The following is a 25,398-nucleotide window of genomic DNA, read 5'->3' as shown; positions in this document are numbered from 1 at the left end:
ATGTACCTGATTATTAGCTTCACAACATGTTCTAAAGATTTGAAGCAAACATAAACAAAAGTGCCCCACTAGATTTCCAGTTAATTAAGTCAACGTTCAAACCAAGTTCTTCATTTATACTATTATTTTAATCGTGAGAAATCATTACTTCAAATGTTTCAACGCTCAGGGAAAGTGCATTTCTTGGATATTAAATCTCAACTGTGCATGCTAAGAAATGATTAACTGTAGCAGTCCAGTTGCAATATACAATGCATCATTATTTTTTAAATACTGTGGAAGCAAAACTTATGGCAATCCATTAGGACAAATTACCAACAGTGCAACTTTTGATAATGTGTAACACAATTTTTTTTTCAAAAGACAAGGATATAGTAGACCTCAAAAAATATTGTGAACATTAATGATAAATACTGAACATGTTGCTTTAAAGTGCATATGATTTGAAGAGTTAAATTTTTTAAATTTTATTCAGTCCCAGAATATACTGCATAAAATACAGTTCGCGCTACTGGTACCACTGCCCCTGCTTTATCAGAACAACTGATTTCTTTTTTGGTATACCATCTGTGTTCAAACTTATTATAATTACCTGTTAATTACTACAGTTAATTACTATTTATTTCACACAGTAACATTCAAACACTTTAAAGTGCCTTCACAATGATTTCATATTTTGTTTCAGTGGAACTCATCAGGTTTTGGCAAAGTTTTAAAAAAGTGAATGAAAAAGCCTGAATCAGCAGTTTATTTTTGAAGATAATTTTCAGGTGATTTCAAAACATGTCGGCTCTTTGCCAAGTAAACATTGCAGAGATAGTATCTATTTAATAATAAGAACGACTCTCTGACATAGATTAATGTAGCTTTGAAGATAAGGCAACCATTTTTTCTTAGGTATCCACATCCAATTTGTTCACATTTCTTACGATCTGTAAAGAAATTGACTAGTCAGGGAGCTTATTCATCGAATTTATTACAATTTATTCAGTTCCAAGGCACATTACAGTCTTCTGTTACTACAGAAATGTATAAAGAACAAACAGAGCAGTTTTGTCATATACAGTACAGCATTTTGCTCTACTATTTAAAGCATTCGTGCATCCATAAAGCAAAAGAACACATTATAAAAAATTCAGGTCACTGAATCATAAAATGAAATATTTTGCCCTTGGAAACTAATAAAAAGAACCCCTCACCTTTTTTTAAAAAAAGTCACTTTGTAGGAGATTACCTCCAGGGCTCGTAACATAGCTAACTGTAACCATTCTTGTAACAATTTGTTTGCATTTCTGCAGACGTCAACACTGGCCTTGGCAATTCAGCGAAGTGCATACATTTACAAAAACACACCAGCAGCGTTAATTGCTAAGTGCTATGCTCTGTACCTAGCCAACACACTGCCATAAGTGAAAACAGTATTAAGCAATAATATCTGATATTCTTTAAACAAAACCAGGTTCATCCTTCAAATGAAGAAGAGTACATACCTTGTTTCAAAATATAGAAACATACGATGGAAATGAAAAATGTCTATACATAAGACTAACTTTCTTTTAGTTCTTATTCACATTTTACTTCAATTACTGAAGTTAAGAAATTATGGGTCTCTTTCTTTTTTGACCTTAACGTCCCCAGCTAAGATTGTAGCAATCTCTCCTTGCATGAATGCCCAAGGGACATTCGAACCTACTAAAGGGCATTTTTCTCCACTGGGGCAATAAACTTCTCCATTTGCCCCCTGCGCCTTAATGCTTTCCCGAGAACATGGGAAACAGAATTTATGATTGGGCACTGATGGGCATTGCACAAAGTGAGTATCCTCCAAACGTTCATGACAAATGGTGCAGCACAGGGGCCCGTTGTTGGCCATTGGTGAGTCTGGAATGTTTGGGGGATGAACGGGGTCAATGCTGGGGTTGGGATGGTTGTTAGGTGGTGCAACGGACAGTGCAGCATCCCCGTTCCTGGACACCATGCGGCGCTGGCCACCACCCGAGGCAGGGGACACGGGGCTGTTGCTATTCCTCCGAGTGCTGGTACTCGTGGTTGAATGTACCGAATTGCTGCTGTCCTTTGGAGAGTGGGCATTTCCAAGGGTGTCGGCCACGGACATGAGGGCAGCCATGGGCGACTGTCCATTTTGGGCGCTGCATTCGGGAGGGGTGGTCCGGTTGGGTGGCAGAGCGGAACCCCCATGAGCCACACCACTTGAGCCAAAACTGCCTGATGCCGCCATAGTAAGCTTTAAGGCTTCATTTTGGTTGGACAGCCACTGCTGCTGCCGCTCTTCCAGCTTTACACTGCCTGTTTCCGAATCGGGTTCAGGAGACGCTTTGCGTTTGCGCATCCCAGTTCTCGAGCTGTTGGGCGGGGGCCGGGGTATATTACACAGGGCGGTGGGTAAAATGGGGCAATTGGCGTCTATATGGGGCTGCGGCAGCATATCGGCCCCCACCACCTCCTTAAAGAAACGCACCGACTCAGGCAGCAGGTCACCCAGCAAGCGCCAGTCTCCCGAGCCATGTTTCTTCTCATACTCTAAGTACTTGAAACCGGACGATAGGCCTCTGCTGAAATCCTTCATGCAGTCCTGGTACATCTGCTTGGCAACTCCCGAGGCGCTGGAGAAGACATTGGCCGAACCGCTCGGGTACTCAATAAAGATCTTCAGCTCGAAGTCCATGCCGGGCTTGGAGACGGCGTCGAAGGCGAATACCCGGCCCAAAAGAGAGTGATCCTTCTTAAAGCGCACATCGAAGGGATTGCAGTTGGATAGGGTGAGCAGCGTCTCCCGCACGATCTTGGGCTTGTTGACCCAGTCCTCAGAGCGGTTTCTCAAGCTCTCGCCCAGCTCAGCCAGAGTCTCGGCATTTCTCTGTTTCTCTTTGAGTTCCCTCTCTTGGTCACTGCTGGACACTGAGCCTGGCCGTTTGTTCACATCACTCAGGACTTGACTACTGACCGTCACCGATGTCCCGGCCAAGCTGCTGGAAGGAGACGGCCTGCTTAGCAGCCCGTGTGGACCCAGAGCTCCTGCGGACGGACCGTTTAAAGTGGTCTGCGGCAGCAAGTTGGGCGGCACTGTGACGGGGCCCGGGGGCACGATGTTATGATTTCTTCGTGATGAATTGGGACTCTGGCGGTTGAGTTCCGGCGGAATGTCCTCAGGTTTGGGGAATCCGTTGGGTCCACTCAGGCCATTGGGAAGCCTGCCAGCATGGGCGAGGCTCGGGTACTCGAATCGGGGTCTCTCGCTCAAAGAATAGCGATCGACAGGCGGCTGGGGCCCTTTGGACGAGCCGTCGACGTGGTTGAGCTGTTGAGCCGCCTCTTTGCTGCCACCCAAGGACTGCACTTTGACAGGAGGCGGCCCTGGCGAGCGGCCCTCCTGGAAACCGTGAGCCCGCTTCAGTTGGCGCGCCGTCTCGATGACAAACTCGATGCGATCGGCCCCTTCGTAGTTGACGCAGCCGCGACAGACGGGCTCAGTAAAATCCCAGATCATGGCCCACGGCATGCGAGGCAGATCGCAGAGATAACACGACTGTCTCCGGGACGAAGACACCTGTGCAGCGGACATGATGCGGAAGATGTTCAGATTTGATTGTTTTCTGGGTCTCTCCGCGGTGGCCCTTTCGTACGGTATTATGGCCAGGCCTAGGCTCCCTCGCTTTCTTTGCCTTTCTCCTGCTCTTCTGTCTGCTTTCTCCTCTCCTCCCGGCCCCGCCACTCAGCTTCTCCGAGCACCACGTGACGTCAGCCGCCGCTCTGCAGCCAATACGCAAGCGCAGCCTCACTCCCCACCCCCACCGTCTAAAGCATGTGGCTTGTCTCGGCTGACTACCCTTTATCAAAGTTTCAAAACTATACTTTATTCCTTAAAAAAAAACTTTATATGCATACGTAGTCACTAAAGCAGTTTGGTTCTTCGTATACTACTGTACAGAACCAAACACTGCGGATTTGACTCTATCCAGCAAACACACCAAAAGCATTTCTGAGGAATGTACAGTCCAGTCTCTCAGCCCCTGTCCCTGAGAGTAGCCGGATCATCGTGCACATGATTTACTCCAAAACACCTAGCAATTTCAGACAGATTACGGTTGTAACGGAATAGAAACTGGTTCCTGGCCCAAAAAATGTTTTAACTGTCCATTGTAACAATTCAGTTACCAGAATACACTGCGGGAATGTCTATTAGGATAGGTCCGTGATAATTCGAAATATTAACCACGGAAGTTATGCTCAAAAGCAAAATTAGTTACCAGTACAGCTGGTATATAAATGTAAAGTTCTAAATTTAAACTACAAAATTCCAACACACCAGTTACAGCTGAATAGAAATTAAATAACATTTACTTGACTAAACAATTAGCTTTTGAGTACTTCACCCAGTCGAACAGATCGAGAAACAAATTATGATAACAGGAATTCCTTTAACCGTCTTAAAAGTTCAACACTTGACAATAGAAAGTAATTACTTATTTAAGTATGCACTTTATACAGTATATTAAATCAGTCTAGGTTTTCCCCCGCCCCCCCCAGCTGCAGCTCTAGTCCCGCCCCATGACGTCAGGGCTTGTTCTAGTTCAGTTCCCTTCAGAATGTCGCAACTCCCTAGCGTTTTGCACCGAGTCACTCAATGAGCAGACATTTCATTCTCTGCTGCTAATTCTGGACTGAAGCAGCTCGATTGTTTTGTAGGCTCCCATTTTATTGGTAGGAATCTGCTCAATACCAAGTGCATGTACTTTTAAGGCTGACGCTATACTAATGCAAAGGGTCCGTTTTTAATACGACAATCTTAGCAATTTGAAGCATGATGGGAAAATTGTAAAATCGAGTCATCATAACGTCAGAAAAGTATAAAATAATTTCATAGGTTAGAACACCAGCTAAATATCTAGCAAATTATGCAACTTCCACCCACATATAACCAGCCTAATGCTAGTTTCCTGTTGTGCAATTTTGTGCGTGTAAACTTCAATCGAAAACGAAAAGCTCCCTCCCAATGAACGCTTCTATTTACTTTTCATGAAAGTAGTTACCCAATGGTGCGAGCCCCGAGGTGAGGGAGTTGCTGCTTGTTTTTCCAGTACAGTACGGTTTAATTATTAACATGGATGTGGGCCATCAACTTCGAAAGCTACGTCAGCACTATAAAATAAATAACTACTTGGTTACTGTTTAATTTAACTCGAACTTGTAATGGTTGTAGGTAATCTAAAAGAGAGCAGAAAAAAAAGTCAATTGGAAAAAATATTTTAAAACATATCTAAATTGTCCTTTAACGTAATGCATTTCCGTGAACACTGAAACGGATCCACATTTGCCCAACACATATCAGTTACTGAACTATAAGTTCATTTAACTTATTCATTTAAAATAATTCCGAAAGGAAAAATAATTTTGTCTTGCATTCTAAAGTCGAACTTAAATCTCACACTACACCCTTCCCCCACCTTGTATAAAAAGAAATGATCCGTGGCACACTCAGATCCCATTCCTGGGGGGAACTCAATGTTTTAATCAGGGTAAACACAACTTCACAAGAGTTTTTTTTAATGTAAGCAAGTGTCACCAGAAGCTGACAAAACGGAAATGTGTTTAAATATCAAAACTGCAGTATTTAAGCATCTTAGTAGTACAACTGGAATTCGGAACTTGAAAAGGATTGTTAAACAGTTTTTATTTCAAAAAAAGCTTCAAAACGTGCGACTACCTTACAGCTTTATATAATTTATTAACCCCTTTAAAAATAATGAGGTGAACGGTTTATTCCTCTGTTCCCGACCATGAAACAACATCAAGAAAAAATGGAAAATGCATTTCAAAGGATCTTGGCTCAACAGACTATTAAGCATTTTATCGACGCATGGTATCGTGCCCACCGATTTTAAAAAAACGCACTGCAAGTCACGACGCAGAATTGAAAAAATAAAACAGAATTATGACATTGAAGTCATTGTTCCATCTGAGCTTTTAGTGTGAGATAGTTAATGTAAATTTACTTAAGAACATTCTAACTCCCTCTCCGCTCACACCACGAGGGCAGAGGGCATCCACTGTTATTTTGTCTGAAATAACGATACCTTAGGCCTCGTTTAAATCGCATGGACTTATTTTTAGAAGTAGTTATTATTTTGAGACGCCCACTCTCAATTCCCCAAGATTGATCAAGCTCTGAATGCTAGTAAGGCTATAACGCTAGGTTATTTTTTCGTATCGCCCTTGCTATGCCACCTTGTTCAACACAGAATACTACGCGAAAGGGAATATGCGAGACCACGAAAAATACAACTGCGCAATCCAATTTTAGTAAACATTGGAAATGCCAAAAATAGTTATTAGTATTTTTTCTTTGCTATACTTTCTGTTCCAAAATAACATTCGCTTCTTTCAAGAGATTCAATAAGAATGTTCCTTTAAGAGCCCTAAATTATTGCTGTCTTCTGTTCTACTGTTTATTTGCACTGAAAATCGATGCTTCATTTAGGGATTAAAGAAATTCATCAGTCTTCATTTCCTATCAAGTGTTACAGATGATCATACTAACTGCTATGGGGAATGAGGGGAATGTCCAAGCCCTGGAAAAATAAATGCACACATGTCCGCCTATGTTAACCCCAACGAATTTTAACAGTTGTTTGTAGCTATAATAGGATTTTTAAAAATCATACAGTCAACAGGATTTTGGCAGACAGATTGAAAATCCCCTTCACAGCTGTAAATAATTAAACTCACAGATCAAAATAAAACATGTATAGTTCATCTCAAATTGGAAAGCTTGATGTAAGGATACCATGAAACACAAACATTTTGCTTCTGTTCCTTAATGTAAATACAAAAACGATTGGTGAATTTTAAAAACTTTCCTTTTTACTTTCAATAGGACACAAGGTGCAGGCACAATGTACATTAGGAGACTGTTTTACCTTGAGCAACAGTTTTCATATTCTTAATAATCGGTAATGGATATGTCCTCATTATGCAAAGAGCAAGGTCCTAATTTAAAGTAAACTTAAATAATCTGAACCTGTTTCTTAATCTGTAGCCAAAAATAGATTTATTCCAAAATTGGCAAATGATATGGTACTCAGCTGTGAATGTGAAACTATTTCCCTACTGTGTTCATCATGGCATATCTTTATTTAGTGAAACAGTTATCATACTTAACCAGTGAAAACGACCATTTTAGTTAAAGAACCAACAGTTTTTTTTAGTAGATTTACGATAGATTAACTTCTATTAAAGTTAAAAATTCTGCCTGGACTAAACTGGCATTACAGTATCTTTTACTTTAGGTTTTTAAGACAATTTGCATGTTAATTCTCAATTTTTAGAAGTGATTTTCATGAAGGTGTTCATCTCCACTTGGAGCTAGTGCTACTGATAATCAGCCATTATGATCCAAGCTGATGTTGATCCTAGACAAGTCAGATCCCAAAAAGAAATCTGGGCTTGATACATCAGATGTTTACATTTGCAGGCAGTTACTGTGGTAATTAGCCACTAACACAAATTCACACAAGACTGCAGATATCCTTTAACAATTAAACATTCGCGAATTACACAAAATCTAGAGGGCATAGGTTAAAGGTAAGAGGGGAAAGATTTAAAAGGAAGCAACTTTTTCACACAGAGGGTGGTGAGTGTATGAAATGAGCTGCCAGAGGAGGTGGTGAAGGGGGGTACAATTATACCATTTAAAAGTGAAATGGATGGTTATATAAATATAAAACATTTAAAGGGATATGGGTCAAATGCTGGCAAATGGGACTAGGTCAGATTGGGATGTCTAGTCAAATGGAGGAGTTGCACTGAAGGGTTTGTTTTACGTGCTGTATGAGTCGAAGCAATTTTTTGATGAATTTGTACTTCATTACTGCCAAGCATCTCTGTAGCACAATTTTCTTTTTTACATGTATATTCGACTTGTATTACTGTTTTAGATTTCTTTTTTACTTTGCCTTTCTTTAACATTTCTATCTTGATCCTATCTTGCCTACCCACTCTATTTTTCTTTATGTTTGTGATTTTAATTATAGCTTCAGTCCAACTATCACACCTGACTTTGCTGATATACACTTGTACCCCATCACCTCCAATTGAAATTTCTGATTCTCATATTTAAATTTTATGTCCTCATCATTTCCTACCAATATCACATCCTGCAGTTCTACAATTCTCTAATCTGCCTAGAAAAACAAATGTTTAAATCAAACGACCTCAAAGCAACTGCTCAGCAAATAACTAATTGATATAGAATTTGTAGTGTCATGAGACCACGAGGATTGCTGGTGGGCAAGGGAAAATAGATACTGCTTCAGTGAAGTTGATTTACCCGGTTGAGGTAGAATGAGGGGAGTGCTACTCTTTTATCTGGCTTGTGAAATTTCTATCATGGGAAATGTTTAAAGTTGACACTGAGCAAAGTAAATGGGTTTTCAAGTACAGGCAGAAATATTAAAACAAAAGTTGACTGGACCTTTAAAGTATTGTAGATTTCAAGAAAAGAACTGACATACCGTGGAAGTAATGATTTTTTTTCCTAAGTAGGAGACTTTGGTATTTCATTTCCCAAATTGAGAAATGAAATGCATCCTCACCATGTTTTTATTTGATTATGCAAAAATAATGCCTGAAACTGTAATGAAAGGTATATAATATGTAGGTTTTAAATAGATGCCGATGGTTGTGGGTTAGTTCTGTGAAGATTTTTGATTAAAAACAGGTCAGAATGTTATGTTAAACAGTGACTTGGTGCATCATCATCAAGAAAGCATGTGACTGTATTTAGGTGCCTGGGAAAACTTCCCCTCAGTGTTGATAGATAGAATGTTTATATATTACTGAGTTAACAATAAACCAAATGCCAGAAGATTCAAAGTATCAGTTCAGAAGAATTAGGAGTTCAATTTATAAGGGAGATCAGTTTTTCCTAGGATGAGAATAAAGAATTTAGTTCAGATGGACCAGTCATCATTGCAAAGGGTTTTAGTTTGTGGAACATCTAAGACAAGAGAGTTTCAGGTTGTTAGAACTGAAAAAAATAGATCTGACTTGACAGAAGTTCATATCAACAAATTTAGAAAAGAATCAGAAAATTAACCCTGCATTCCAAACAAAGGAATTTTGGAGTTGTAATAGAGTACCTTGAAAAGCATAATGTTGAGTAACAGGTTGAAACGTTGCCTTGCTGTTTATGTATATCATTTTGTTTTAGAATCATACAGAACAGAGACACCCGTTTTGGACCAATTTATCCACGCCAGCCAGACATCTGAAAAGATCCAGTCCCATTTGCCAGCATTTGGCCCATATCCCTCTGAACACTTCCTATTCAATTACCTCTCTAGAATGTTTTAAATTATGTAATTTCATCCACCTCCACCACTTCGACTGGCAGCTCCTTCCATACACGCTTTATTCTCTTCTTGAAAAAGTGACCCCTCAGGCCTTTTTTAAATGGCTCCCCTCTCACCTTAAACCTATGTCTTCTAGTTTGGACTCCGCCTCCACCCCCCCCCCCTCCCCCAACCCTCAGAATCCCACCTTGGATATTCACCCTATCCACAATGATTTTATAAACCATTATAAGGTTACCCCTCAGCCTCCAGTGCTCCATGGGTTTGAAGTCCCAGCCTATTCAGCCTCTCCCGAAAATTCAAACCTGGCTGCTTTCTGCACCCTCTCAAGTTTAACAACATTCTTCCTATAGCAGGAGACCAGAACTGTACAGAGTATTCTAAAAGTGACCTCAGCAACATCCAGTACAGCACTGTTCTGACCAATGAAGGCAAGCGTGCCAAATGTCTTCTTCACTACCTTGACTACCTGCAAATCCACTGTCAAGGAACTATGCACCTATACCCTCAGGTCCCTTTGTACAGCAACATTTCTGGGGCACTATCATTAACTATATATGTCCTGCCTTACAAAATGTAACACCTCACGTTATCAGATTATATTCCATCTGCCACTCCTGACCCCTTCTGATCAAGGTCTCATTGGAGTCAGATAACCTCCTTCACTGTCCATTATATCACTAATTTTGGTGTCATCTACAAACTTACTAATCACACCTATATTCTCATCCAAATTGTTAATATAAATGACAAACAACTGTGGACCCATTACTGATCCTTGTGGCACACCGCTTGTCATAGGCCTCCAGACCGAAAAGCAATACTCTACCACCAGGCCAAGCAGCATCTCAGGAGCACAAAAGCTGACGTTTCGGGCCCGAAATGTCAGCTTTTGTGCTTCTGAGATGCTGCTTGGCCTGCTGTGTTCATCCAGTCTCACATTTTATTATCTTGGATTCTCCAGCATCTGCAGTTCCCACTATCACTCACTCTACCACCAGCCTCTGTCTCCTGCCTTCAAGCCAATTTTGTATCCAGAGGCTATCTTCTTCCAGATCCCATGGGGGATCTAATCTTACTAACTAACCAGTCTGTTCATGCGGAACTTTGTTACATGCATTGGGCAAAGTCCATACAGTCAACATCTACTGTTCTGCCTTCAATCTTCTTTGCCTTCTCTTCAAAAAAGTCAAACAATTTGGTGAGACACACTTTCCCACCCACAAAGCCTTGTTGGCTATCCAAATGCACGTAAAACCTGACCCTCAAATTCCCCTCCAATAATTTACCCATCACTGTCATAAGGCTTACCAGTCTTTAGTTGCCTGCCTTTTTCTTTCAGCCTTTCTGAAATAATTGCACCATAATCACCAGCCTGTCATTTTCAGGCACCTCACATGGCCATCAATGACAGAGATATCTCAGTCGGGGGCCCAACAATTTCTTCCCTAGCTTCCCTCAAAGTTCTAGGAAACACCTGATCAAGTCCCAGGGATTTATCCACCTTTATACATTTTATGATCTCCAGCACCTCTTCTTCTATAATATGAACTCTTTTCAAGACATCACTTTTATTTCCCAAGCTTCCATGTCCTTCTCCACAGTAAGTACTGATGCAAAATACTCATTTAGTCTCTCACCCATCTCTTGTGGCTCCACACAGAGACAACCTCATTGAAATTTAAGGGGTCCTATTCTCTCTCTTTTGCCATTATTGTACTGGTAGAATCTTTTTGGATACTCCTTAACTCTATTTGCCAAAGCTATCTAATGCCACATCTTGCTCTCCTGATTCCCATCTTAAAAATACTCCTACTGCCTTTATACTGCTCTAGGGATTCACTCGATCTTAGCTGTCTATACCTGTTTCTTTTGCTTGACCAGACCTTCAATTTCTCGGTCATCCAGCATTCACTACACCTACCAGCCTTGGTAATACTTGGATATATGATCGCTGAATTCTCATTTTTCATTTTTAAAGGCCTCCCACCTCCCAACTGTCCCTTCACCTGCGAATAGCCTATCCCAATTAACCTTTCAAGGTTCCTGACTAATACTGTCAAAATTGGCCTTACTCCAATTTAACACTTTAACTTTTTGATCAGGTCAATCTTATTCCATAACTATTTTAAAACTCAGAGTTAAGATCACTTGGCCCAAAGTGATCCCCCACTGATACCTTAGTCACTTGCCCTGCCTTATTTCCCAACAGAAGGTTGAGTATTGCTCCTTCTGTAGTAGGTACATCCACATATTGAATAAGAATGTTTTCTTGTACAGATGTCATAAATCCCTTCCCATCCAAGCCCTTAACACAAGGACAGTCCCAGTTTATGTCCTACCATTATTCAATGATATTATTCAATTTCATTTGATTTGATTATTATTGTCACATGTACCAAGGTACAGAAAAGAGTGCAGGATTCGATGTTACAGCTGCTGAGAAGGTGCAGAGAGAGATCAGTATTAACATGAAAGAAGCCCTTTCAAAATTCTGATAACAGTGGGGAAGCAACTATTCTTGAATCTGTTCCCACATTTATACAAACTTTTATATCTTGTGTCTGATAGAAGGGAGGAGTTTTTGATTACGTTGGTTACTTTCCCAGAGCAGCAGGCAGTGTAGTTGAGGAAATCAGATATTTGTTTCTTAATTTCCCACTGATTATGATGGGGCATATAATACAATCCCAACAAGATGATCATCTCTTTCTTATTTTTCAGTTCCACCCATGTAACTTCACTGGAAGATCTCCCAAGAATGTCCTCCCTTACATCGGTAATGTTATCCCTAACTAAAAACGCTACTTCTCTTCCTCTCTTGCCTTTCTTTCTCTCCTTCCTATAGTATCTACACCCTGGAACATTAAGCTGCCAGTCCTGCCCATCCCAGAGCCACATTTCCGCAATAGCAATGATATCCTAGTCCCAGGTTCCCAACCATGCCCTCAGTCCATCTGTCTTACCTGTTCAGGCCTCTTGCATTGAAGTAAATAGAGTTTAATTTATCTGTCTTACCTGATTCTCTGCCAAGCTTTTGTCTGCTTTGACCATTTGACTTTCTCCTCTTATCCACTATACTAGCCTTAGCCTTTCATCTTTTTCCACTATCACTTTGGTTCCCACTACCCACCGCACCTCCTCTCACTAGTTTAAAGCCTCCCAAGCAGTACTAGCAAATCTGCCCACAAGGATATTGATCCCCTTCCAATTCAGGTGGAACATGTTCCTCTTAGATAAGTTATTTCTACCCCTGAAGAGATTCAACTGGTCCAAAAATGCGAATTCTTACCCCCTGCACCAGCTCCTCAGCCATGCATTCACCTGTTCAAACCTCTAATTCCTGGTCTCACTAGCATGTGGCACTGGTACTCGCCCAGATATTGCTTCCCTCGAGGACCTACTTTTTAAACCTCGTCCCAAGTTTCCTGTATTCTCTCTGCAGAACCTCATTCTTCTCCCTCCCCACATCGTTGGTTCCAACATGAAAAACTACCTTCAACTGATCCCCTTTCAGAATATTCTGCACGCTCTCCAAGACATCCCTGACTCTGGCACCAAGGAGACAACACCATCCTGATGTCATGCTGACAGTCGCAAAAATGTGTGTCTGTGTCCCACACAAGAGAGTCCCCTATTACAATCAATCACTTGGAACCTAACATGCCCCTCATTACAGAAGAGCCAGTCACAGTATCAGAAACCTGGCTGTCAGTGCTGTACTCCCGAAAGGCTCACCCCCACTCCACTTTCCAAAACAGCATACCTGTTTGAGACAGGGACAGCCACAGGAGATTCCTGCACTACCTGGCTACCTCTCCAACCATTCCTAGTGGTCAACCAACTACCTGACTGTATCTGCAGTGTCTTTTACCTTCCTGAAACTGCCATACTGCTACCCGCCACACCTCCTTGCTCTTGTAATCTCGTTGCCTCTGACTGCTGCGCCAAATGATCCATGTGGTCCAATAGGATTCGCAAACAAATGTGCTTCCTGCAGACATAGTCTCCAGGAACATTCAAATTCTCCCTAATCTCGTACACATCTAACAGGAAGAGCACATCGCCCTGCTAAAAGCCATTTCTGCCCCTTTAACTGTCTACTGACCCAGAAATTACCTAAAAACAAAAAACACACTGTGCCCAAAACTTAGCATTAGCAGTCTTACTACTCAAAAACACTGCTCTGGGATAACTTAAAACCAATCCTCATATTAAAAGTCAATTAAGAGACAGATTTCTGTATAAACATGATTTAAAAATGCCCTCGCTTTACTCATTACTACAGATTTCCCAAAACAATGTCAAACTTAAATGGGGAAGGCCGAATGTTTTCTAGCATTATGGAACATCTAGGGAGTGAAGGGCGGAGCGGGGGGGGGCGGGGAGTATCATAATTTCATGTCCTGCATGTGCTTCAGTGCTGCATCTTTTGGTGTTAGAATAAATAGTCATGGAGTCATACAGCACAGAAACTGACCTGTCGGTCCAACTCGTCCATGCCGACCAGGTATCCCAAACTGTACTCATCTCATTTGCCTGCATTTGGTCCGTATCCCTTTAAACCTTACCAATTCACGTACCTGTCAAAATGTGTTTTAATGTTTGTCCCCATCTTTACCACTTCCTCTGGTAGCTCATTCAATACACACACCACTCTCCATGAAAATGTTGCCCCCCAAGTCCCTCTTAAATCTTTCCCCTCTCACATCAGACCCATACTCTCCAATTTTGGACTTCCCTATCTTTGAAAAAGAGACCTTGGCTATTCACGACATCTATGCTCTTTGTGATTTTATAAACTTCTGTAAGGTCACCTGTCAGCTTCCAGTGCTCCAGGGAAAAATGTTCCAGCCTACCCAGCCTTTCCTTAAAACTCAAACCTTCCAGTCCCAGCAAATCCTGGTAATTTTTTTCTGATCCTTTCTAGTTTAACAACATCTTCCTATAGCAGGGTGACCAGAATTGTATGCACATTATTCTAAAAGTGGCCTCGCCAATGTCTTGTACGACGCAACGTGACGTCCCAACTCCTGTATTCAGTGATCTGACCAATGAAGGCCAGTATACCAAATGCCTTCTTCACCACCTTGTCTACCTATGATGTCACTTTCAAGGAACAATGAACTCGCGACCCTAAGTCCCTCTGTTCAACTACACTCCCCAGAGCCCTACTGTTAACTGTGCAAGTCCTGTCCTGGTTTGCCTTATTAAACTGCCACACCTTGCATTTATCCAAGTTGAACTCCATCTGCCACTTCTTGATCCATTAATCCATCCGATCAAGGTCCCTTTGTACTCTACGACAACCTTCTTCACTGTCCACTATACCACCAATTTTGGTGTCATTTGCAAACTTACTAATCACATCCATATTCTCATCCAAATCGTTGACATAAATAACAAACAAACAACAGTGGACCCAGAGCTGATCCTTGAGGTAGACCACTGGTCACAGAATTCCACCTTTTGTCTTGGACCATTAAGCCAATGACGTATCCAGTTGGTTATCTCTCCCTGGATTCCATGTGATCTAACGATCCTACCATATGGGACCTCGAAGATTGTACTGAAGAAGAAGGGAAAATCAGTCGGGAAAATCAGTCAGGAACTTCCTGGTTTTTCACCTTTAACTATACTCACGACTGAAGTTAACACAAAGTAAAATTAACTTCAAGTATTCAGCCTAATTGGGAATAATTCCCGACTCCAGTTCATTGCACACAACTAGCCAAATACAGAATCATAATGCAAAGCCATCAAAAACAAGGCCTCAATCTCTAAAGTATACCTAGAAATAATTCTCTTGGTTTCTATCATGAAATAATATCACTTAGTCACATAGAATTGGTAAAGATCACAGGCAGGAGGTACATATTCATGCCTAGCAGAATTTCAGATCAATACATATCAACCTCAACATTATGGTGCATTGAATTAGTATATTTTAGTCTTTTGGATTTTTCTGAACATATTTTTATTTTCATTAATATAACCAGCAATACAACTCCTCTCTGTGGTAATTACAGAATTGTACAGAGTATAAACTGATGCAGTCTTGTACTGTAAGATGCTTTACAGGTGGGGGAAAATTTGACTTGCTGACAACGTTAGGGGTGGAAAACAAACTTTGAGAGAGGTCTAAAACTCTGTGCTCACCACAGCACTCTGAATTCACCACTGGTAATATCCAACCAGAATAGATTGGCTTTGCTGTGGTCATATGCAGTGAATTTTGACACTTTCAAATCGTGACGTTGGATAAGACTAAGAAGGTACAGCAACTGACTAGTCCAATCCTGGAGTTTCACACTCTGCCAAAGGCGGGGAAAGTGGTATTTGAAACGTGAGACTCTGGATTCTATGTGCTCATTCTACTGCTTGTGCTTAGTCTCCATGTGTTCCACTCACTGATGCGCAAAATGACTGGTACCATCAGGGAAGCTTTGTCTCCAGTTTGTGCACTCAAGGACAAGTGACTCCCATGTTTCAACAGGTATGTTTGTATTCGTCTACGAAAGCTGTCAGGGTTTCCTTGTAGCATTTCCTCACCTATCTGAGTGATCAGTTACTATTGTAGAGCTCAGAGTAGAGCACTTATTTACAGCCCATCTGTTGCAGGTGCTCATGCATGAACAGTGGCTCATTACTGCAAATATTGGCCTTGGAGAGGACACTCACATTGGTTTCCTATCCTGTTAGTGGACTTGCAGGATTTTGAGAAGCAGCACTGGTGATAACCATCCAGGTATTTGAGGTGTTGCTGTGCATGGTCCATGTTTCTAATATGTATAGGAGGGCGGGAAACACAGCTGCTCTGTAGATCACAATCTTGGTGGGTTTTGGATTTTGAACTTAGTTCCTTAGGCATCCAAGGCTGGACTGGTGCCTTGGAGTCAGTACTGGATTTCACAGTCAAAATCTGCTTGCACTGAGAATATATGGGAATCCTGTCCTGGTCTTGCCTTGGCTTTTGATGGTTGGGGGGCAGTTTTGTGTCACTGAAGCAGGATAGCAGAGAACCTTAGTTTTCTGGATGTTTAATCTGAGGCCCATTCTCCCCTACACATCATGGAATGCATGGTTTATAGCTCATCCTCACTGTGCGGGCACATAGACACCATCTGCATACTGCAGTTTGACAACACTTGGGTTGGACTTGGTTCTGGCCTGGAAGCACTGAAGGTTGAACGGTGTCCTGCTCGTCCAGTCAGTTAGCTCCACTTCAGCAGGGAGCTTCATGGAAGTGAAATGGAGAGTTGCAGTAAGAAGGAACATTACTGCGCTGACACAGCCTTGCTTAACACTGGTCTGTACTTGTATTGGATCTGTCGTGTATCTGTTTGTAAAGATTATAGCTTTCTTATCATTGTGAACCAAGTGGAGATTCATAACGAATTTCTGCAGACAGCTGAATTTGAAGAGGAGATTTGTCAATTGCTCATAGTTCACAGAGTTGAAGGCCTTTGCGAGATTGAAGAAGGTTGTGTACAAAGGATGGTATTTTTGCCTGCAGTTTTCTTGATCTTGAGCACATGACAAATCCATGTCCATTGTGATTCTTGACAGATGGAAGCCACTTTGACACTCGGGGAAGAGCTTTTCAGCCATTGGGAGGTAGTGGCCTTGCCTTTGGCAAATGATGGGGAAACTCCACTATATTTTTCACAGTTGGACCTGTTGCCCTTATTGAAAGTAGTCATAATTATGGCATCTGTGGGATCTTGTAGCATGCTTTCTTACTTCCAGACAAGGATGAAGTAGTCATGGATTCATGTCAAGAGTGTCTCTCCACCATACTTCAGCAGGTTAATAAAGTGTGAAGCTGGATGAACACAGCAGGCCAAGCAGCATCTCAGGAGCACAAAAGCTGACGTTTCGGGCCTAGACCCTTCATCAGAGAGGGGGATGGGGTGAGGGTTCTGGAATAAATAGGGAGAGAGGGGGAGGCGGACCGAAGATGGAGAGAAAAGAAGATAGGTGGAGAGGAGAGTATAGGTGGGGAGGTAGGGAGGGGATAGGTCAGTCCAGGGAAGACGGACAGGTCAAGGAGATGGGATGAGGTTAGTAGGTAGGAAATGGAGGTGCGGCTTGAGGTGTGAGGAAGGGATGGGTGAGAAGAAGAACAGGTTAGGGAGGCAGAGACAGGCTGGACTGGTTTTGGGATGCACTGGGGGGAGGGGATGAGCTGGGCTGGTTGTGTGATGCAGTGGGGGGAAGGGACGAACTGGGCTGGTTTTGGGATGCGGTGGGGGAAGGCGAGATTTTGAAGCTTGTGAACTCCACATTGATACCATTGGGCTGCAGGGTTCCCAAGCGGAATATGAGTTGATGTTCCTGCAACCTTCGGGTGGCATCATTGTGGCACTGCAGGAGGCCCATGATGGACATGTCATCGAAAGGATGGGAAGGGGAGTTGAAATGGTTCGTGACTGGAGTGCAGTTGTTTATTGCGAACCGAGCGGAGGTGTTCTGCAAAGCGGTCCCCAAGCCTCCGCTTGGTTTCCCCAATGTAGAGGGAGCGACACCGGGTACAATGGATACAGTATACCACATTAGCAGATGTTGAGGTGAACCTCTGCTTAATATGGAAAGTCATCTTGGGGCCTGGGATGGGGTTGAGGGAGGTGCTGTGGGGCAAGTGTAGCAGTTCCTGCGGTTGCAGGGGAAGGTGCCGGGTGTGGTGGGGTTGGAGGGCCCCTCCCATTCTTTAGATGACATGTCCATCATGGGCCTCCTGCAGTGCCACAATGATGCCACCCGAAGGTTGCAGGAACAGCAACTCATATTCCGCTTGGGCACCCTGCAGCCCAATGGTATCAATGTGGACTTCACCAGCTTCAAAATCTCCCCTTCCCCCACCGCATCCCAAAACCAGCCCAGTTCGTCCTCTCCCCCCACTGCATCCCGAAACCAGCCCAGCCTGTCTCTGCCTCCCTAACCTGTTCTTCCTCTCACCCATCCCTTCCACACACCTCAGGCCGCACCTCCATTTCCTACCTACTAACCTCATCCCACCTCCTTGACCTGTCCATCTTCCCTGGACTGACCTATCCTCTCCCTACCTCCCCACCTATACTCTCCTCTCCACCTGTCTTCTTTTCTCTCCATCTTCGGTCCACCTCCCCCTCTCTCCCTATTTATTCCGGAACCCTCACCCCATCCCCCTCTCTGATGAAGGGTCTAGGCCCGAAACATCAGCTTTTGTGCTCCTGAGATGCTGCTTGGCTTGCTGTGTTCATCCAGCTTCACACTTTATCATCTTGATTTTCCAGCATCTGCAGTTCCCATTATCTCTGATACTTAAGCAGGGATTCCCTTGCACTGGAAGCCTTTTTTTAAAAATATCAGATGCCTTTTTCAATCTCACGGCACAATCAGATGTGTACTGAAAGGCGATAGGTAGCACATTGCAGGATGTTGTTAAGAGCACTTGTGTCAAACGTTGCATCTTAGTTGAAGAGGTCCTTGAACGTGCTCTGTCCATCAGGTGTTGGCTGTCTCTTGGTCTCTGATGAGCAGCTCTCTGCTTTTGTCTCTGAGTCAGCTAAGTCCTTGGGTATTCAGACAAATAATTGCACTAAAGAAGTCAAACGTGCTGTGGTCATCAGCAAGTTGCTGAGTCTCCTTTGCTATTTCCACCTTTTAGTTGTGAGTTCTTCGTTGCACCTCAGCCTTCTATTAGTTACCTGTAGACTTATTTTCTCTTGCCCAGTTAAATCGGACACAATTGCTCGGGAAGCGGCACGATCTCTGTCTTTGGGCCAGATGGTTCAGGTTTAAATCCCGTTTAACACATTGGAGTACCATAACCTGTCTGAACAGGTTGATTAAAAGAATAGGGCATCAAAGGTAAGCACTCTAAACTAATGATTTCTCGACTTCTGATCTATGTTGGACAATTCACTTATGCACTAAAATAACTAAATCTATTAGTAATGTTAAAATTCTTGTACTCAAAATTTCTAAATCAAGTGTATCTTAACAAACCGCAGTAACTTGCACTTCTTTTGGTTAGGGAGAAAGCCGCTATATTTATTTGCTGATCATACTGAAAATCTTCTATGCTATGCAATTAGCATCTTGTTGCCTTTCATAGTAACAGCATAGGCCAAATGCACATCAACAAAACAGCTTTTACACTGCCTTAACAATACACATATCACAGAAGAACAACAGCAGCCACTACAATGGTGATTGTTTTCTATTCCCAGCTGCAAGCATCCTTATGACCAGACAGATGAGATTATCAATGTAGATTCACTAATGCCAAATTATGGCAGTTTTATGATGTGGGCTCATGCCCACTTAGCTCTTGGTGAGATTGTGGAAAGTGACTTCATATATCATATCTGCAGCCAACATAGTGAATAAACATTCATCAGTTTGGCTAGGTTGCTTGCTGTTACATAAGAGACTAAATGATGGAACTTAGGTTTGTTGTGAACAGCTTTTGATTTTACTCAAGCACTCAAAAATTCTTCTAAAATAAAGCTTTGGTCTGTAAACATGACATAATTTTATTTGTGTCTTCACTTCTAGTAAAGCCATCTATCGGTGCAGTCATCTAAACATGCTTCTTATGGACATAACACTCCATCTGCACTCTGAAAGCTAAAAGGCACAATTTTCCAACTCTGCAAACTCTAACAGATAGGCTGCCAAAAATTTGCTAAGTTCAAACAAACTGTATCCCCAATTCAACAAATGTTTAGCAAGGATGTGGCCAAGAAATACCCCTGCTTCTGGCCTCTATCAGTGACTAATGGGATCTGAAAAACAACCAAAGCTTTATGTTACAGTTTCACAACATTCCACAAGGAAGAATAAATAGGCAGGGAAGAACATGACTGAAAAATAAGTTATAATGTTGAAAATGAAAATCCACAAGCCCAAGTTTCATATCTTAAAAGGGGGTTAACTTGTAGATAGCTTATAACTGTCCGTAAAAAAGCATACAATTCTAATATAGCATGATTTCAAAAGTTTACAAACGACAAAACTCAGAAATGTGGGTGAAAATGAGTAGTAAAGGCTTCAGAAGAACACACCACCTGATGAATTGGGAGGCATTAACAGATTAAATTTAACACAAGTGTAAAATGTTAGTTATCGAGGAAAAAAAGAGGAACATGAATAAGAGGATGCAACTTTCAATGGATTGCAGAAAGAGACATTCATCTTTGCAGGGAACAGGTTAAGTTGCGGCTACCATTAAAGGATTGTTGTGCTTATTAGTAGAAATATAGAATACAGAAACAAGGAAGTGCTATTAAACCTTTATACAACACTGGCCAGACCTCAAACCGAGAACATGCTCATTTATGAGCATCACACTTTAGAATGGATTTAAAGGGCTTAGAGAAAACACAGAAGAGGTTTGCCAGTATGGTACCAGAAATGAGGCACTTCAGGTATGTAGAAAGATCCAAAAATTTGGAGATTTTTCCCATCAGTGCAAAGAGAAGCATGCGAGAGGCATGCAAAAGGCTGAGTCACTAGATTACACCAAACAAGAGGTAAACATAAGGAAGATAATAAAGTGTGAAGCTGGATGAACACAGCAGGCCAAGCAGCATCTCAGGAGCACAAAAGCTGACGTTTCGGGCCTAGACCCTTGATCAGAGAGGAGGGCCCGAAACGTCAGCTTTTGTGCTCCTTAGAGATGCTGCTTGGCCTGCTGTGTTCATCCAGCTTCACACTTTATTATCTTGGATTCTCCAGCATCTGCAGTTCCCATTATCACGTAAACATAAGGAAATTACTTTTTATGAAGCAATTTGCTGCTTTCTGGAATATACTGTCTGAAATAGTAGCAGATTCCTTAGTAACTCCCAGAAGGAAATCGAATACTTGAAGAGGAAAGAAAGTGCTCTGGGGCAGAACCAGAGGGTGGAACCAAATGAATAGCTGTTTTAAACAGCTGCAAAGGCATAATATACTGAATGGCCTCCTTCTGTGCATTATTATTGAGATTCCATTCAACAGCAAAACAAAATGTATGATTCTACATTTGGAAATACAGAAATTATACTTTGCAGTTACAATTATTGAAGATATTACATTACAAATGAATCATTACAGTAACCTACACATTTCCTTCTCTTCTCACTTCCAAATTTCATTTAATTAAAAGTACATTTCCCAGATAATAAAAACTACTTGTTTTATTCACTGGCATTACATGAAGCAACCAGTTCATCATTACAAAGTTGGAATGGAATGATTTTTCATTGAATATCTAATGTCATAAGCATTATTAGGATTGCTAGTATACTTTGCCATGTTGGAAGAGGGAAGGGCAATGTTTGTCTTCTTTTCTAACAAATTCTTTTATTTGTGTCGCACAAACTAACAAATACTCCAGCACGGATAACAGAGCTGGTTTCATACAAGCCATTCTTTACAATACGTGCCAGGCATAATTTTTTCTGAACTACCTCTAGCTGCATGAATAACAGACAATTTCGATCATTCATACTAGAATCTGAACAGCAAAGGGGAAAAGTGAAGACTCTTGATCTTCGTGTTGGTTAAAAATCCTGCATATTTTTGCCGTAACTCTTTATTTCTTCATAATGAAACCATTGTGCTTTCAGCTACTGTGTACCCTTCCACAAATATGTTACCCAGAATACTTCGACCTCAGAAGTAAACCATTGTAATCTGCAAGACTATGCTAACATTCCAAAATTTCAAGTGATTCCAATCAAAAGATAAACTTAGCACTGCATATCTCTCGAAGTAATTGTTAGGGAAGATATTTTCATGAACAGTTTCTTTTACAAGGGAACTGTAAAATAATGGATTAGGTGTGAAAGATCAGAATTCATTTTACTGAAAATGAAGTAAAGATTACTGATGAATTTTATTTTTTAAAAGCATATTCATCTATATTCTAAACCATATTTCAGACTACAAATTTGAAATCTCAGTTTATGCTGTCAGCTTCATGGGTTAATTTTTAGCTTCCGCTAAGTACATGGAAAATAGCCAACTGAAGAATCATGGGAGGTGAAAGCTTGCCAAATACAAACTGCCAGCATTAAGCAGCCCTGACAGCTATGCTTCTTATAAACTTGGCAGCAGTTCAAAGTGCTTTTTCAATTGAAATGCTGGAACCTTGCCATGTGCATACAGATTTGCTTTGCCTCTTCTCATAAGGAACTGATAAATGCTGTTACGGTAACCATAGAAACAGGATATCAGAATGGCCTTGTGATGTAGTTGCCTGTCTCTGATTTTGAAAAAAAATACAGTTGAGTCCACTATGACTCTGTGCTTGCATATCAAATATAGTGTTAGAAAAACTTAAAGTCAGATGCAGCTGAAGGACACATTTTCAGTAATTTCCTATTAAGGGAAAAAGTAAGGCTGCGTACATGTACTGAAGTCTTTCTTTTACCTGGACCTGTCTGGATGTCTGCCTGCAGTTGTCATAGCAACACTGGTCTTCTCTACAGTATCAATCGCACTCGCTGGAGTTTCTTGATTATTTAGAAGCTCTTCAAAAAAATTCCTATTTCCTACAGTGGAAGAAAGAAAAACAAAATTCTTGTTACCTGCAAATTTGCTTGATTATCTGTAGATCTAGGACAAGGCACTTGAGATGCCCTAAAATGCAACAAAGCCTATCATTTGGTTTAATTTACCAGCACTTGCAACATTAATTTAAAATGAAAATCAAAATATATATAACCTCTAATAAAAATGAACCCAATCTTAAAAGGTCATTCATTTGAACAAAGGTTGTGCTGCACCACTTTAAATATAGCTGCCCTTAGAATAAAGTGCACAGTAAAAGGATTATAGACTATGTATTGTTCAAGACCTTATTTTTAAACACAGCAAAACTGGTAAAAAGTGAAGCGTGCGCAGAGTATTGCTTTCCTTGACCAAATCTAGATCACAGTTAACCGTACAAATCTCTGCCGTCAGTTCTTGAGTCTCAGCTTTAAAGTGATATGATTCAGCCTGAGGGAAGTAGTATGCTTATAGTAAGGCTTTTTAAAAAAAGTGTGCAATTTTTTTCCCCCCCAAAATAACACCTAATATCCTGTCTGTTTAGTTACTTACAGCGTTGACTTGCATCATTTCAACTGCATTTCACCTGTAGGTGGCACTATGAGCATAGCTTAATACGATCCAAAACAGGAAAGGACTTTGGTGCAACATTTGGCCATTCGGCTCTTCAAGACTGCTCCATCACTCTGGAAGATCATGGTTGATCTCAAAATGATCTCCATTCATCTTTCCACCCTAACTCTCAACTCCCTTGTCTACCAAAAATGTATTAAATTCTGCATTGACTAAATTCAATGACCCAAACCACTATTACTTTATGGGGAAAAGAATTTCACGTACTGACAAACCTCCTACACACTTCTCAGGCACAATCTGTTCATCTTCATACGAAAAACCTTCATCCCAGCAATGAATCAATTCAACCTTCTCTGAATTGTTCAAGCACAATTAAGATAACAGCCCATAGTCTTAGGGATAAGGAAGTGGTATAGCTGGAGGACTGGCTGACTGTCACAGTACATAGAGTGTAGGGATAAAGGGTTCTTTTTCAGTAAAACAGCCGGTGACTACTGAAGTTCTGCAGGGGTCCATGTTGGGACCAAAACTATTCGCATTATATGAAGATCTGGATGAAGGAACTGAGGAATTGTTGCTAAATTTTCAGATGACATGAAGATGTGTGGAGAAGCAGGCAGCATTGAGGAAGCAGGGAGGCTGCAGAGGACTTGGACAGGCTAGGAGAGTGTATTCCACCTGCCTCTTCTTTGCCCAATGCGGGAAAGTATGAAGTTATGCACTTTGGGAGGAAGAATAGCGGCATAGACTATTTTCTAAATGGGGGAAGGCTTCATAAATCTGAAGCACAAAGGGACTTGGGAGTGCTAGTTCAGGATTCTCCTCAGGTTAGCATGCAGGTTCACTTGGCAGTTGGAAGGCAAATACAATGATAGCACATATTTCGAGAGGACTAGAATTCCAAAGCGGAAACGTACAGCTGATGCTGTATAAGGCTCAGGTCCGACCGCAGTTGGAATATTGCGAGCAATTCCTGTATCTAAGGAAGAACATGCTGGCATTAAATGGGGGACCAGAGGAGAATTACAAGAATAATCCCAAGGTTGAAGGATTGTCATATGAGCAGCTGGTGAGGATTCTGGGTTTGTACTCAATGGAGTTTAGAGGATGGGGTGGGGGGAGGGGAGATTCTATTGAAACTTAGAGAATATTAAGGGGCTTGGAAGAGATCTTTCCACTTGTGAAGAGACTAGGCACAGCCTCAGAGGGAAGAGACGGCCCTTTAGAACTGAGCTGAGGAGGAATTTCTTCAGCCAGAGCTGTTGGAACTCATTGCTGCACAGGGGTGTGGAGGCCAAATTACTGACCATAAATTACGATGGGGATAGATAGGTTCTTGATTGGAAAGGGATCAAGGAATTATAGGGAGAAAGCAGGAGAATGGGATGAAGAAACATAACAGCCATGATTGGATGGCACAGCAGTATCAGTAGGCCAAATGGTGTAAGAGTCTTATGGTAATTATACCCTTTTAAATAGAAGGAAACCAAAACAGTACACAGCACTCCACGTGTGGTCTCATTGAGGTCCTGTACAGCTGCAACAAAACTTACCTGTTCTTATTCTATTTCCCTTGCAATAAACATCAACATTCCATTTGCCTTACTAATCATTTGAATACAAATATTGCATGATTCATGTATTAGAACATCCAGGTGTTTCTGTGTCACCGATTTCTGCAAACTTTCTCCAATTTCAATAGTATACTGCTTGCCCACTTTGGCAGGAAGAAGAGGAAAAATTCACATTTTCCCACATTATAGTCCATCAAAATTTGTCCACTCACCTAAGCTCTCTTGTTTCAAAGTCACTCTGCCTCCTCGTACCAACTTACTTTCTTATGTCATTTGATTTCTTCAACAAACTTAATAGCATACATTTGTTCTCCTATCCAAGTCATTGACAGAGATTGTAAAAGGTCCAGGAT

General features: G+C 41.5%; 2 protein-coding genes across 3 annotated transcripts in view; both read right to left on the bottom strand.

The window, feature by feature from the left end:
* The window catches only part of kiaa0586 (KIAA0586 ortholog), a 490,003-nt gene that overhangs the window by 346,630 nt on the left and 117,975 nt on the right, over positions 1 to 25,398 (bottom strand). For both annotated transcript variants that reach the window (XM_048537548.2, XM_048537549.2), the window contains exon 9: positions 22,777 to 22,897. In XM_048537548.2, the coding sequence (XP_048393505.1) occupies positions 22,777 to 22,897 (121 nt within the window). The remainder of the gene's footprint in view (positions 1 to 22,776; positions 22,898 to 25,398) is intronic.
* irf2bpl (interferon regulatory factor 2 binding protein-like) lies at positions 960 to 4,506 on the bottom strand. The gene has a single exon (XM_048537552.2). The coding sequence runs from the start codon at positions 3,581 to 3,583 to the stop codon at positions 1,601 to 1,603; it is 1,983 nt and encodes a 660-aa protein (XP_048393509.1). The 5' UTR covers positions 3,584 to 4,506; the 3' UTR covers positions 960 to 1,600.

Source organism: Stegostoma tigrinum, chromosome 10, assembly GCF_030684315.1.
Source record: "Stegostoma tigrinum isolate sSteTig4 chromosome 10, sSteTig4.hap1, whole genome shotgun sequence".
Lineage (NCBI taxonomy): Eukaryota > Metazoa > Chordata > Chondrichthyes > Orectolobiformes > Stegostomatidae > Stegostoma > Stegostoma tigrinum.
Note: the sequence above shows the minus strand (reverse complement) of the source record. Positions and strands in the feature narration are given on the sequence as shown.